The sequence below is a fragment of the Anomaloglossus baeobatrachus genome, chromosome 1 (genome assembly GCF_048569485.1).
Source record: "Anomaloglossus baeobatrachus isolate aAnoBae1 chromosome 1, aAnoBae1.hap1, whole genome shotgun sequence".
In the NCBI taxonomy this organism is placed as follows: domain Eukaryota; kingdom Metazoa; phylum Chordata; class Amphibia; order Anura; family Aromobatidae; genus Anomaloglossus; species Anomaloglossus baeobatrachus.
The window spans coordinates 762349916-762365727 of NC_134353.1; the positions used below are offsets into that span (position 1 = coordinate 762349916).

The following is a 15812-nucleotide window of genomic DNA, read 5'->3' on the forward strand; positions in this document are numbered from 1 at the left end:
CACCATCACAGGTCCGAGCATTCCTACATGAACTGTTTTCTGGAAAGTTGATTGGTCATCGTGGGCCAATTGAATGGCCACCAATATCTCCGGATCTGACCCCCTTAGACTTTTACCTTTGGGGTCATCTGAAGGCAATTGTCTATGCTGTGAAGATACAAGATGTGCGGCATCTGAAACAACGGATACTGGAAGCCTGTGCTAGCATTTCTTCTGCGGTGTTGCTATCAGTGTGATAAGAGGGTTGCATTGACAATCCAACACAATGGGCAGCACTTTGAACACTTTTTATAAGTGGGTATAAAATCGTAAATAACTAATGAATTAATAAAGTTACATTAAAACCAAACACACCATTGTTATTCTTGTGAAATTCTCAATAAGTTTGTGTTACATGAATCTCTTCCTATTGGAAAAAATAACGTTGGATCCAAAATGGCAGACTTCAAAATGGCCGCCATGGTCACCACCCATCTTGAAAAGTGTCCCTCTTCCCATATACTAATGAGCCACAAACAGGAAGTTGATATCACCAACCATTCCCATTTTATTTAGGTGTATCCATATTAATGGCCCACCCTGTACAATAAAAAGGGAAGAAAAAGACATTTTAAAAATATCAAAAAAACCACAAGTTCAAATCACCCCCATTGAAAATAAAACAAAAAAATACACATTTGGTAACACTGCATTCAGAAATGTCAGGTCTATCAAATCTAAAATAAATTAATCTGATTGGTAAACAGGATATTTGAAACAAATTAAAAACAGAATTATGTTTTTTTATCCTCCGCACATTGCAATAAGAGGCGATCAAAACATCGAATCTAACAAAAAATGGTATAATTAGAAATGTCAGCTCAGGGCGGACTTTCTCCCCTTTAGAGAATGATTGATTGTATTAGCGCTCAATCATGTGCATTACTTTTCCATCCTAACGGAGATAACGTGGCCTATTTTTGATTTATTTATGGAAATCCCCGCAGTTGGACGGTTATCACCTTTATTGTAGATAGGTATTAACTCCTACTGGACAATCCCTTTAACCATAAGAACAAAAGGGATGTATAACTTTGCTCTATAACCTTATGGAGGTGCTGGGTGTACTGCCAATAGAAAGTATAGGTCCGTGTAAGGCTTACCCAGTCTCTAGAGGAGAGACTATCTCAGCTGAGGGGCCACAGTCCTCTGTTGAGTACGTCAGTTGCATTCACTTCTGGGATAGTGAACATCCATTGATCAAACTTTTTATTACACGTCAGGTTATTTGAAACTGCAGAATCTTTATGACTAAAATATGTACAGCATACATACATACATACATACATACATACATACATACATACATACATACATACATACATACACACACACACACACACACACACACACACACACACACACACACACACACACACACACACACACACACACACACACACACACTTTGTCTATCTAGTGCATTCTAGACTTGGTGGAACATTAGTCTGTGGTATGGATATTTAGAGCTCCAGTTCTGAATAATTCACAATGTATAGGAATGTTGAAAGCTGTAATCTGATTGGTCACTATGGCCGCCATGTATATACTGTACAGACGTTTTCTAAACTGATCTTATTTGTATTCTTCTTCCAGAACTTTTCTTACAACTAGAGGTAAGTGACATTCCTGGCTCGTAGTGCATCACCAGCATCATTCCTATTAACTATTTATATAGCAGTGGATTATATTATCTTCCCAGACGGAGCAGGTGGAAAGAAACTACATCAAGGAGAAGAAAGCAGCAGTGAAAGAATTTGAAGATAAAAAGATTGAACTAAAGGAAAATTTGATCGCAGAATTAGAGGAAAAGAAGAAAATGATTGAAAATGAGAAATTAACAATGGAGCTAACAGGAGGTAGGTTCTATCCGTGCATTAAGAAAATGAGTAATCAATAATGACATTTTTCTTCATCGTTCCTTATGGGAGACCCAGACCATGGGTGTATAGCTACTGCCTCCGGAGGACACACAAAGTACTACACTCAAAACGTGTAGCTCCTCCCTCCGGGCTATATACACCCCCTGGATGACAATCTAACCAGTTCAATGCTTTGTGTTTCAGGAGGTCACACACACACACATGCATTCTCTGATTTTTCATTTTTAAGATTTTGTTTTTAAAGATATGGAAGAAAAGCGGGTCCAATCTGGACACCCGGCATGTCCCTTCACACCCCACTATGTCGGCGGTGCTGTTAAGGTTGACTTTACAAGGCTGGAGCCTTCACATGCCGCGCTCCTTCAACATCCTTTTCAGGCTCTGGTTTGAAGTGGGAGCCGTCTCGGTCCTCTCTGCTGTGCAGGAGACCGGTCTCCATCCGCAGCCCTGTCAGGTTCCTGCTGGACGGAGCGTTTGACCTTCCCTCAGGGACATGGCCCTGCGTCTCAAAAGCTAAGTATTGAGACGTTTTTCAGGGGTCCCGGGTACTTTTATTGAGGGGAGAGTATGTTTTTTGTCTTTTACTGTAATTCCGGCCGGTTCTCGGTGTTTTTCCGGAGAACCGCGCCGGGGGTGCCTGCTCGTCGGCCGCATGTTAAAATCTAGGCCCCGGCTTCAGTTTGGGCCTAGTTTCGGTTTCGGCTTCCCTGCATGTCATTCATGCAGATGCATAGCGTGGCGCCGACCACCGGCCGGCCAGCAGAGGGGAGGACACTCCTCTTTGAGGAGATGTTCCCTCCCCTGTATCTCTCCTTGGCCCTCCGGTTTCCCGCTCTTGGGCTTCTCCCCGCCCCCCTCCTCCTTCCAGCGCCATTTTCTCAGCGTTCTTACACTGATCGGCGCTGGATGCTGCAGCTGCTGCTTTTTAGGAAGGCTGACGCTTCACTGGGGGTCTGAGCTGTGGAATCCGGAGGGCACACAGAGAGCGGTCTGGTAAGCCACAACCTCTGGTTGTGGGCTTTTTATTATACACTCTCAGGGCATTCTACAGGAGTGTATTCTTGCTGCAGAGCCTCCACCTCAGCAGCATGTCTGTCACTAGGAGCAAGGCTGCAAAGCTGTACGCTATATGCACTGCATGTAAGCTCATTCTGCCAGAGCCAAGCACATTTCCACATTGTGATGCCTGCTCTAATATGGTGGTCCCTCAGCCTGGAGCCTCCTCAGGGGTTCCTCCGGCCGCTCCAGCCCCGGTGACTGATCCCCCGGCTTGGGTAGCATCTTTTTCCAGAGCTATTTCCCAGTCTTTTGCCGACTCTATGGGACAACTGTCCCGGACACTGCTGACCATGCATCAGCCCCCTTCTCAGGGCGCCTCTGCTGCTCCGAGCTCTGCAGAGCCCTCAGAGCATGTTCTAGGACCCCGTCCTCCTAAACGGAGACGTAGGGACCCTTCTCCTTCCTCGTCCCACGGCTCTGATTCACGGGCCGAGGTGCAGGGCGAGGAGGATACTTTTACTGTGGGTTCAGACGCTAGCTCTAGGTACCCCATTGCCTTGTCTGAGGATGATGCGGATGTTAGTGACTTGATTGCGTCCATTAACTCCGTTCTGAACCTCACTCCACCAGTGTCAGAGGAACAAGCCTCTCTGGTAGAGATACATCAGTTTGCCTCACCTAAGAAAGCTCGGAGTACGTTTTTTTAACCACTCCAGTTTTCAGGCAACTGTCACCAAACCCAGGGCCTGTCCTGACAAACGCTTTCCAAAGCGTAGTTCTGATGACCGTTTTCCCTTTCCACCAGATGTGGTGAAGGAGTGGGCTCAGTCCCCAAAGGTAGACCCTCCGGTGTCTAGAATCTCAGCCCGCACAGTCGTAGCGGTGGCCGATGGCACCTCTCTTAAGGATCCCACTGACCGCCAGGTTGACCTTCTGGCCAAGTCTGTATATGAGGCGGCAGGAGCCTCCTTCTCCCCGTCTTTTGCGGCAGTGTGGGCTCTTAAGGCAGTTTCTGCCTCTCTGGCGGAGATACATTCCCTCACCAGGGACTCTATGCCTGAGATGGAGGCCTTAACTTCTCAGGCTTCGGCTTTTTCATCCTACGCCATGTCTGCCATTCTGGAGGCTTCTCACCGCACGGCGGTGGCCTCCGCTAACTCTCTCGCGATCCGCAGGATCTTGTGGCTTCGAGAGTGGAAAGCAGACGCTTCTTCTAAGAAGTACCTTGCGGGCCTCCCTTTTGCTGGGTCCCGGCTGTTTGGTGAACAACTGGATGAAATAATTAAGGAAGCTACTGGAGGGAAGAGTACTTCCTTGCCACAAGCTAAAGCCAAGAGACCTGTCCAGGGCAGGAACCAATCGAGGTTTCGTTCCTTTCGTTCCTCTAACTGGTCATCCTCTAAGCCCTCAGCCTCGTCCACTACCGCAGCCAAGGATCGTAAACCCATCTGGCGCGCGAAGCCGCGTCCTCAGAAGTCCGGAGGAGCCGCTGCCACTAAGGCAGCCCCCTCTTGACTATCTGGCTGCGCCAGCAACGTCCTTGGTCGGTGGCAGGCTCTCCCACTTTGGCGACGTGTGGTTTCAACACGTCTCCGATCAGTGGGTGCGGGATATCATCTCCCACGGCTACAGGATAGAATTTTCTTCCAGCCCGCCAAACAGATTTTTTCTGTCCACCCCCCCTGCTCCAAAGCCGCCGCCTTCTCTCAGGCCGTGGCATCCCTGCAGGCTAACGGTGTTATTGTTCCGGTTCCCGCTCGGGAACGGTTCAGAGGTTTCTACTCCAACCTCTTTCTAGTCCCCAAGAAGGACGGTTCCTTCCGGCCCATCCTGGATCTCAAGCTTCTCAACAAGCATGTTCAGGTGCGGCGTTTTCGCATGGAATCTCTGAGATCGGTCATTGCATCAATGACCCAAGGAGATTTTCTGGCATCCATCGACATCAGAGATGCCTATCTGCACGTGCCTATCGCGGTTTCACACCAGCGTTGGCTCCGCTTTGCAATCGGAGAGGAACATTTCCAATTCGTGGCTCTCCCCTTCGGGTTAGCCACGGCCCCTCGTGTTTTCACCAAGGTTATGGCAGCAGTGGTTGCGGTCCCGCATCTTCAGGGGTTGGCAGTAATCCCCTACCTGGACGACCTTCTAGTCAAGGCCTCATCCAGGGCAGACTGCCAGCGGAGTGTCTCGCTCACTCTCGCCACGCTTGTTCAGTTCGGGTGGCTTGTCAACCTGCCCAAGTCCACTCTGACCCCGACCCAGGGACTTCTGTACCTAGGGATGCAATTCGAGACTCTGCCGGCACTTGTGAAGTTGCCCTTGGTCAAACAGCAGTCCCTTCAGCTAGCGGTGCGCTCTCTGCTGAGGCACCGCCGTCATTCCATCAGACACCTCATGCAGGTGCTGGGTCAGATGGTGGCGTCAATGGAAGCGGTTCCATTTGCACAGTTCCATCTGCGTCCCCTGCAGTTGGACATTCTCCGCTGTTGGAACAAGCGGACCTCTTCCCTGCACAAGCTAGTGGCTCTGTCGCCACAGACCAGGAGCTCTCTTCAGTGGTGGCTTCGGCCCCTCTCTCTGTCACAGGGACGCTCCTTCCTGACTCCGTCCTGGGTGATTCTCACCACGGATGCCAGCCTCTCCGGTTGGGGAGCAGTGTTTCTCCATCACCGAGCACAGGGCACTTGGACTCCGTCCGAATCAGCCCTCCCGATCAATGTGCTGGAGATCAGAGCTGTGTTTCTAGCTCTCCTAGCCTTGCACCACCTGTTGGCAGGCAGGCACATTCGAGTCCAGTCGGACAACGCGACAGCGGTTGCCTACATCAATCACCAGGGCGGAACTCGCAGCCGCCTGGCGATGTTGGAGGTTCAACGAATCCTCCAGTGGACGGAGAACTCCAAGTCCACCATATCAGCAGTCCACATCCCAGGCGTAGAAAAGTGGGAGGCCGATTATCTCAGCCGTCAAACCGTGGACAGCGGCGAGTGGGCCCTGCACCCGGCAGTGTTCAGGTCAATCTGCCGCAAGTGGGGTACTCCGGAAGTGGATCTAATGGCATCCCGGCACAACAACAAGGTTCCGGTTTACGTGGCTCGCTCCCACGATCCTCAGGCCTTCGCAGCGGACGCGCTGGTTCAGGATTGGTCCCAGTTCCGTCTGGCCTACGTGTTTCCCCCTCTAGCTCTCTTGCCCAGGGTTCTGCGCAAGATCAGAATGGAGGGCCGTCGGGTCATAATCATTGCTCCGGACTGGCCCAGGCGAGCTTGGTGCCCAGACCTGCTCCGCCTGTCTGTAGAGGTGCCGTGGCATCTCCCAGACCGCCCAGACCTTCTCTCTCAAGGTCCGTTTTTCCGCCAGAATTCTGCGGCTCTCAGATTGACGGCGTGGCTCTTGAGTCCTGGATCCTGACGGCTTCAGGCATTCCTTCCGAGGTCATCTCCACTATGACTCAGGCTCGAAAGTCTTCTTCGGCCAGGATTTATCACAGGACTTGGAGGATCTTCCTGTCCTGGTGTCGCTCTTCCGACCATGCTCCTTGGCCGTTCTCCTTGCCGACCATCCTGTCTTTTCTACAGTCTGGTCTACAGCTAGGACTGTCCCTCAATTCCCTCATAGGACAGGTGTCGGCTCTGTCGGTATTATTCCAGCGGCGTTTCGCCCGACTGGCTCAGGTGCGCACCTTCATGCAGGGCGCAGCTCACATCATTCCTCCTTACCGGCGGCCTTTGGATCCCTGGGACCTTAATCTGGTCCTCACGGCCTTACAGAAACCCCCCTTTGAGCCTCTTAGGGAGGTTCCCTTGTTTAGACTTTCACAGAAAGTTGTTTTTCTAGTAGCCATAACTTCTCTCAGGAGAGTTTCTGATTTGGCTGCGCTCTCTTCGGAATCCCCCTTTTTGGTGTTTCACCAAGACAAGGTGGTTCTTCGTCCGACTCCGGACTTTCTCCCTAAGGTGGTGTCTCCTTTCCACCTTAACCAGGACATTTCATTGCCCTCTCTTTGTCCGGCCCCTGTGCATCGCTTTGAGAAGGCGTTGCACACCTTGGATTTGGTGCGGGCGCTCCGAATCTATGTGTCACGCACCGCCGTTTTTAGGCGGTGCACCTCACTTTTTGTACTAACCACGGGTCAGCGCAAGGGTCTCTCTGCTTCTAAACCGACCCTAGCTCGTTGGATTAGGTCGGCTATCGCCGATGCCTACCAGTGTTCTCAGGTGCCTCCCCCGCCGGGGATTAAGGCGCTCTCGACCAGAGCTGTCGGTGCCTCCTGGGCTTTCAGGCACCAGGCTACGGCTCAGCAGGTTTGTCAGGCTGCCACTTGGTCCAGTCTGCACACTTTTTCGAAGCACTACCAAGTGCATGCTCATGCTTCGGCAGATGCGAGCTTGGGCAGACGCATCCTTCAGGTGGCTGTCGCCCATTTGTGAAGTTAGGTTTTGTCTACTTCTCAGTTTGGTTTATTTCCCACCCATGGACTGCTTTGGAACGTCCCATGGTCTGGGTCTCCCATAAGGAACGATGAAGAAAAAGAGAATTTTGTTTACTTACCGTAAATTCTTTTTCTTATAGTTCCGACATGGGAGACCCAGCACCCTCCCTGTTGCCTGTTGGCAGTTTTTGTTCCGTGTGTTTTCACTGGCTGTTGTTGTAGACAGAGTTCCGGTTTTTCCCTAGTTTTACTCTATCTCTACTTATGGGTGGATGTCCTCCTTCAGCTTTTGCACTGAACTGGTTAGATTGTCATCCAGGGGGTGTATATAGCCCGGAGGGAGGAGCTACACGTTTTGAGTGTAGTACTTTGTGTGTCCTCCAGAGGCAGTAGCTATACACCCATGGTCTGGGTCTCCCATGTCGGAACTATAAGAAAAAGAATTTACGGTAAGTAAACAAAATTCTCTTTTTTTTCAATACAATGTTTTTAAAGTATTTTGTGGGTTCTAAAAATCTTTCAATTTGCACTTTAGATAATAATCAAAATTTCCGTATAAATATCACCATTAAATTTCAATAAATATCAAAAATACCTTCAGATAAAAAATTCGTTAGAATTAAATAAATAAAGGGAATGATGGTGCAAATAGCATTAAAATTATTATTTTTATTCAACAATTAAAATAAATATTTTACAGATCCATATAAATATTAGGCAGGAAAAAATGTCCCATAAATTATAGCAGCGGTTTTACTAGGAAAATAAAGTGCATAATGCCAAGATCACTTAAAAAGTCAATCCCTAATATATGACAAAGTGCACAGTGCAAAATTGTATCTAAATCCTATGTCATATATAAATAAGGTTATGGTATAGTGATCCTATGTAAAAAAAATTTAACAATTTTTTAATTTGCAAGGAAAATGATACCTTAAGTGATCTGTAAAAGCTCCAAAGTGTACCGCAAAGCCCCGACACGTGTTTCAGCGATCCTTTCCTCAGGGGGTGCTCAATGCAATAAATTAGAATATCCTCAAAGATTTACAGTAATTCAATACAAAAAGGGAAACTCATATTATATACTCACTACAAACAGTGATCTATTTCAAGTGTTGATGATTATGGTTTATAGCCAATGAAAACCCCCAAAGTCATTATCTGAGAAAAATTAGAATATTATATAAGACCAACTGAAAAAATGATTTTACACTCAAATGTTGGCACCTACTGAAAAGTCTGTACAGTAAATGCACTCAATACTTGGTCCGGGCTCCTTTTGTATGAATTACTGCATCAATGCGGCGTGGCATGGAGTCGATTAGCCTGTGGAACTGCTGAGGGGTTATAGAAACCCAGGTTTCTTTGATAGCAGCCTTCAGCTCGTCTGCATTGTTGGGTCTGATGTCTCTTATCTTCCTCTTGACAATATCCCATAGATTCTCTATGGGGTTTAGGTCAGGCGAGTTTGCTGGCCAATCAAGCACAGTGATACTGTGGTTATTAAACCATGTATTGGTACTTTTGGCAGTGTGGACAGGTGCCAAGTCCTGCTGCAGAATGAAATTTCCATCTCCAAAAAGCTTGTCGGTAGAGGGAAGCATGAAGTGCTCTAAACTTTTTTGGTAGACAGCTGCGCTGACTTTGGTCTTGATAAAACACCGTGGACCTACACCAGCAGATGACATGGCTCCCCAAACCATCACTCATTGTGGAAACTTCACACTAGACCTCAAGCAGCTTGGATTGTGGCCTCTCCACTCTTCCTCCAGACTCTGGGACTTTGATTTCCAAATGAAATACAAGATTTACTTTCATCTGAAAACAACACCTTGGACCACTGACCAACAGTCCAGTTCTTTCTCCGTGGCCCAGGTAAGACGATTCTGGTGTCTGTTGCCTATTGGTCATGAGTGGCCTGACACAAGAAATGCGACAGTTGTAGCTCATGTCCTGGATACGTCTGTGTGTGGTGGCTCTTAAAGCACTGACTCCAGCAGTCCAATCTTGTGAATCTTCCCCAAATTTTTGAATGACCTTTTCTTAGAAATCCTATCAAGGCTGCGGTTATCCCAGTTGCTTATGAACCTTTTTCTACCACACTTTTTCCTTCCACTCAACTTTCCATTAATATGCTTAGATACAGCACTCTGTGAGCAGCCAGCTTCTTTAGCAATCACCTTTTGTGGCTTACCCTTCTTGTGGAGTGTGTCAATGACTGCCTTCTGGACATTTGTCAAGTCAGCAGTCTTCCCCATGAATGTGTAGCCTACTGAACCAGACTAAGGGATTATTTGAAACACTTAGAAAGCCTTTGTATGTGTTTTATGGTAATTCTAATTTTCTGAGATGACTTTTGGGTTTTCACTGGCTGTAAGCCATAATCATCAACATTAACAGAAATGAACACTTGAAATACATCACTCTGTTTGTAATAACTCCATATAATGTTTCACTTTTTGTATGTAATTACTGAAATTAACTTTTCTGTGTCGCTCCATTGGGAGACCCAGACAATTGGGTGTATAGCTTCTGCCTCCGGAGGCCACACAAAGTATTACACTTTTAAAAAAGTGTAACCCCTCCCCTCTGCCTATACACCCTCCCGTGGACCACGGGCTCCTCAGTTTTATGCTTTGTGTGGAAGGAGGCACACATCCACTCATGCATTCTCATACATAGTTATGTCGGATGGAAGAAAAGAGGTCCCCGATGGGGTCCCCGGCATGTTCCCTTCTCACCCCACTAAGTCGGCGGTGTTGTTAAGGTACCCATTGCGGGTACGGATGCTGGAGCCACATGCCGTCTCCTTCACCATCCCTTATGCGGCTCTGGGAGAAGTCGGATCCTATGCGGTCATCCATGTGCTGGGACCGTGCTCCATCCGCAGACCCTGGTGGAACCTGCCGGACCGGAGCTTCTTCATCCCCAGGGACCGGGCCCTGCAACTTGAAGGTACTCTGTATCCTCATGTGGGGACTGTACAGGGGCCACACCTTCTCCCCGGAAGCCGCGGTGGTTCCGTCCGTTGTCTTTTCAGCGGACTTCCGCGCCGACCATGCCTGCTTGTCGGGCGCGGCCTTAAATTTAGCCCCCGGCTTCGCCGCAGCCTAGTCCGAAAAATCCCGCCCCCGAGCCTGCCTGTCAGGGGTAAGGGCGGGATTGCCGACATGACGTCGGCCTTGAGGGCTGGAGCATCCTGCATGTCTCCCTCCCCCCTCATTGACCACTTGGGGGACTCCATATTCCCGCTCTCTGCTAGCGCCGCCCTCGGCTCCCCTCCCCCCCCCGAGAGCTCCGGCAGCCATTTTTAGCATTCTGCCGGTGGATGCTATTCAGCAGCAAGGCTCTGCAGCTCCAGGGGATCCACGACAGGGAATCTATATATATATATATATATATATATATATATATATATATATATATCTGTTCGGAAAGGCGGTATACCCTTTTCCCATATACCCTCAGTGGTCACTCTCTTAAGAGACAACAGCATGTCGTCCACAAGGAGCAAAGCTACTAAGGCACAGATTTTTTTCGCGGCCTGTACCTCTTGTGGGGCTATGTTGCCTGCGGGATCCACCTACCCTCACTGGCTCGACTCCTGTCACGCTTGCTCAGCCGGAGCCTAGGGCACTTGTGGGCCCCTCGGCTCAGGTAGATCCCCCTGCTCCCCCTGAGCAGGCTGCAGGGACAGAGTCACCGGCGTTGGCCTCTTTCGCTGAGAAACTCTCTGTCACTTTCTCAATCCATTGCACAGTCTATGGACAAATGGTCATCTAAGCTGCTTGAGGCATTGCAGTCCAGACCGGGCTCTTCACAGGCCCCGGTCCCTGTTAGTTTGTCTCCTCCAGGCCCTTCTCGGTCCGTGCCGCAGCGCGCTCCCCGGATAGCCCCTAGGTCCCAGGCGGAAGACTCCTGCACGGATCGCAGCCCCAGACCTGCTAAGCGGCCTCGCTGGGATTCTTCCCCGGCCTCCTCACGCTGCTCTGGATCCCAGTTTGAGGACTCTCAGGAAGACGAGGCGGACGTGGGAGCTCAGGGCTCTGACGCTGACTTCGCCCTTAACCTTGATACCCCTGAGGGGGGCGCCTTAGTAAATGATCTTATCTCGTCCATCAACCAGGTGTTGGATCTCTCACCACCACCTCCTCCTGCAGAGGAGTCTGCTTCTCAGCAGGAGAAACACCAATTTCGATTCCCCAAACATACGCGCAATACGTTTTTTGATCACTCTAACTTCAGGGACGCTGTCCAGAAGCCCAGAGCGGTCCCGGACAAGTGCTTTGCTAAACGGCACACTAACACGCGTTATCCCTTTCCACCTGAAGTCGTTAAAGGCTGGGCACACTCTCCCAAGGTGGATCCTCCAGTCTCTAGATTGGCTGCTAGGTCCGTTGTGTCTGTTGCCGATGGCTCATCCCTGAAGGATGCCACTGACAGACAGAGCTCTTGGTGAAGTCTATTTATGAGGCCACGGGCGCATCTTTTGCCCCGGCCTTTGCGGCTGTGTGGGCCCTCCAAGCAATCTCGGCATGTCTGACTGAGATTAATGCTGTCACGCGGAATTCTGCTCCGCATGTGTCTTCCTTGACCTCTCAGGCATCAGCATTTTCGTCCTACGCCATGAACGCCGTCCTGGACTCCGCTAGCCGTACGGCTGTAGCATCCGCTAACTCCGTGGCAGTCCGCAGGGCCATGTGGCTGCGCGAATGGAAAGCAGACTATGCTTCCAAAAGGTTCTTAACTGGTTTGCCTTTTTCTGGCGAACGTTTGTTTGACGAACGGTTGGATGAGATTATTAAGGAATCCTCGGGAAAGGACTCCTCCTTACCCCAGTCGAAACCTAAGAGACCTCAGCAGAGAAAAATCCAATCGAGGTTTCGGTCCTTTCGTCCCTCCGCCAAGCCCCAATCTTCTTCGTCCAACCGGCCGGAGAAAGGCCAGAGGAACTCCTATGCGTGGCGGTCCAAGTCACGCCCCCAAAAGGCCGCAGGAGGCACTGCCTCCAAGACGGCCTCCTCATGACTCTCGGCCTCATCTAGCCACATCCTCGGTCGGTGGCAGGCTCTCCCGCTTTGGCGACGCCTGGTGGCCACACGTTCAAGACCGATGGGTGAGAGACATTCTGTCTCATGGTTACAGGATAGAGTTCAGCTCTCGACCTACGGCTCGTTTTTTCAGAACCTCCCCACCCCCCGCACAGGCCGACGCACTTTTTCAGGCAGTGGACGCTCTAAAGATGGAAGCAGTTGTGATTCCCGTTCCCCTTCTGGAACGTGGTCGCGGATTTTACTCCAACTTGTTCGTGGTGCCAAAAAAGGACGGGTCATTCCGTCCCGTTCTGGACCTCAAGCTGCTCAACAGACATGTGAGAACCAGACGGTTTCGGATGGAATCTCTCCACTCTGTCTTCGCCTCGATGTCACAAGGAGACTTCCTAGCATCGATCGACATCAAGGATGCTTATCTCCATGTGCCGATCGCACCCGAACATCAACGTTTCCTGCGTTTCGCCATCGGGGACGAACACCTCCAGTTCGTCGCATTGCCCTTCGGCCTGGCGACAGCCCCACGGGTTTTCACCAAAGTCATTGCATCCGTCGTGGCGGTCCTGCACTCTCAGGGCCACTCGGTGATCCCATACTTGGACGATCTCCTAGTCAGGGCCCCTTCTCGGGTGGCGTGTCAACAAAGTCTTACCGTCACTCTGGCGACTCCAGCAGTTCGGGTGGATCATCAATTTCCCGAAATCCAAGTTGACGCCGACCCAATCACTGACTTACCTCGGGATGGAGTTTCATACCCAGCCAGCGTTAGTCAAGCTACCGCGGGACAAACAGCTTTCTCTGCAGGCGGGGGTGCAGTCACTTCTTCGGAGTCAGTCACACCCCTTAAGGCGCCTCATGCACTTCCTGGGGAAGATGGTTGCAGCTATGGAGGCAGTGCCGTTCGCGCAATTCCATCTACGGCCACTCCAATGGGACATTCTTCGCAAATGTGACGAGTTCGGCTTCCCTCGACAAGAACATCTCTCTTTCACTTGCAACCAAAACATCACTTCAGTGGTGGCTCCTACCCACATCTCTGTCTCGGGGAAAATCCTTCCTCCCCCCAGCCTGGGCCGTGGTCACCACGGACGCGAGCCTGTCAGGTTGGGGAGCGGTTTTTCTCCACCACAGGGCTCAAGGAACCTGGACTCCAATAGAATCGTCCCTTCAGATCAATATTCTGGAGATAAGGCCAGTATATCTAGCCCTATTGGCTTTCCATCAGTGGCTGGAGGGCAGGCAGATCCGAATCTAGTCGGACAACGCCACTGCCGTCGCCTACATCAACCACCAAGGCGGCACTCGCAGTCGTCAAGCCTTCCAGGAAGTCGGGCGGATTCTGCAGTGGGTGGAAGTCACAGGCTCCACCATCTCCGCAGTTCACATCCCGGGCGTAGAAAACTGGGAAGCAGATTTTCTCAGTCGTCAGGGCATGGACGCGGGGGAATGGTCTCTTCACCCAGACGTGTTTCGGGAGATCTGTCGCCGCTGGGGAACGCCGGACGTCGATCTCATGGCGTCACTACACAACAACAAGGTCCCGGCCTTCATGGCACGGTCTCAGGATCACAGAGCTCTGGCAGCGGACGCTCTGGTCCATGATTGGTTGGAGTTTCGACTGCCATATGTGTCTCCCCCTCTGGCGATGCTGCCCAGAGTACTACGCAAGATCCGGTCCGACTGCCGTCGTGCCATTCTCGTCGCTTCAGACTGGCCGAGGCGGTCGTGGTATCCGGATCTGTGGCATCTCACGGTGGGTCAACCGTGGGCGCTTCCTGACCGTCCAGACTTGCTGTCACAAGGGCCGTTTTTCCATCTGAATTCTGTGGCCCTCAACCTGACTGTGTGGCCATTGAGTCCTGGCTCCTAGCGTCTTCAGGGTTATCTCAGGATGTCATTGCCACCATGAGACAAGCCAGGAAGCCAACGTCCGCCAAGATCTATTACAGGTCTTGGCAAATCTTCTTATCCTGGTGCTCTGATAACGGTTTTCCTCCATGGCCGTTTGCTTTACCCACATTTCTTTCATTCCTACAATCTGGAATGGACAAGGGTTTGTCCCTCGGCTCTCTCAAGGGCCAAGTGTCGGCGCTCTCCGTGTTTTTTCAAAAGCGTCTAGCCAGGCTTCCGCAGGTCCGCACGTTCCTGCAGGGGGTTTGCCACATGGTCCCACCTTGCAAACGTCCGTTGGAACCTTGGGATCTTAACAGGGTTCTGACGGCTCTTCAAAAGCCGCCTTTTGAGCCGCTCTCTCTCCCGTCTTTCTCAGAAGGTGGCCTTCCTGGTGGCAGTCACATCACTTCGGAGAGTGTCTGAGCTTGCAGCGCTGTCATGCAAAGCCCCCTTCCTGGTTTTCCACCAGGATAAGGTGGTTCTGCATCCTGTCCCGGAATTTCTCCCTAAGGTGGTATCCCCTTTTCATCTAAATCAGGATATCTCCTTGCCTTCCTTTTGCCCTAATCCAATTCACCAGTGTGAAAAGGATTTGCACTCTTTGGATCTAGTGAGAGCACTCCGGTTCTACGTGTCTCGCACGGCGCCCCTGCCGTTCAGACGCGCTCTTTATCCTTGTCGCTGGCCAGCGTAAGGGCTCTCAGGCCTCCAAGTCAACCTTGGCTCTGTGGATCAAGGAACCGATTCTCGAGGCCTACCGTACTTCTGGGCTTCCACTTCCTTCAGGGTTGAAAGCCCATTCTACCAGAGCCGTAGGTGCGTCCTGGGCTTTGCGGCACCGGGCGACGGCTCAGCAGGTGTGTCAGGCAGCTACGTGGTCTAGTCTGCACACTTTCACGAAGCACTATCAAGTGCATACCTATGCTTCGGCAGACGCCAGTCTACGTAGGCGAGTCCTCCAGGCGGCGGTTGCCCACCTGTAAGAGGGGGCCGTTTTCGGCTCTTTTTATTGAGGTATTCTTTTACCCACCCAGGGACTGCTCTTGGACGTCCCAATTGTCTGGGTCTCCCAATGGAGCGACAAAGAAAAAGGGAATTTTGTTTACTTACCGTAAATTCCTTTTCTTCTAGCTCCTATTGGGAGACCCAGCACCCACCCCTGTGCCCTTCGGGCTGGTTGTTCTTTTGTGTACACATGTTGTTGATGTTGATTTGTTCTTTTGGTTCATGGTCTTCAGTTCTCCGAACATCCTTCGGATTGAATTTACCCTAGACCAATTTATAAGTTTTCTCCTTCCTACTTTTGCACCGAAACTGAGGAGCCCGTGGTCCACGGGAGGGTGTATAGGCAGAGGGGAGGGGTTACACTTTTTTAAAAGTGTAATACTTTGTGTGGCCCCCGGAGGCAGAAGCTATACACCCAATTGTCTGGGTCTCCCAATAGGAGCTAGAAGAAAAGGAATTTACGGTAAGTAAACAAAATTCCCTTTTTTTTATGATATTCTATTTTGAGAT

The 15812-nt window shown here is 50.6% G+C and overlaps 1 protein-coding gene across 1 annotated transcript in view; it reads left to right on the forward strand.

Annotated features, from left to right (window-relative positions):
• SUDS3 (SIN3A corepressor complex component SDS3) overlaps window positions 1–15812 on the forward strand; it is a 133633-nt gene that overhangs the window by 41114 nt on the left and 76707 nt on the right. Inside the window, exons 5-6 of the mRNA XM_075324268.1 lie at window positions 1636–1655; window positions 1742–1898. Coding sequence (XP_075180383.1) covers window positions 1636–1655; window positions 1742–1898 — 177 coding nt within the window. The remainder of the gene's footprint in view (window positions 1–1635; window positions 1656–1741; window positions 1899–15812) is intronic.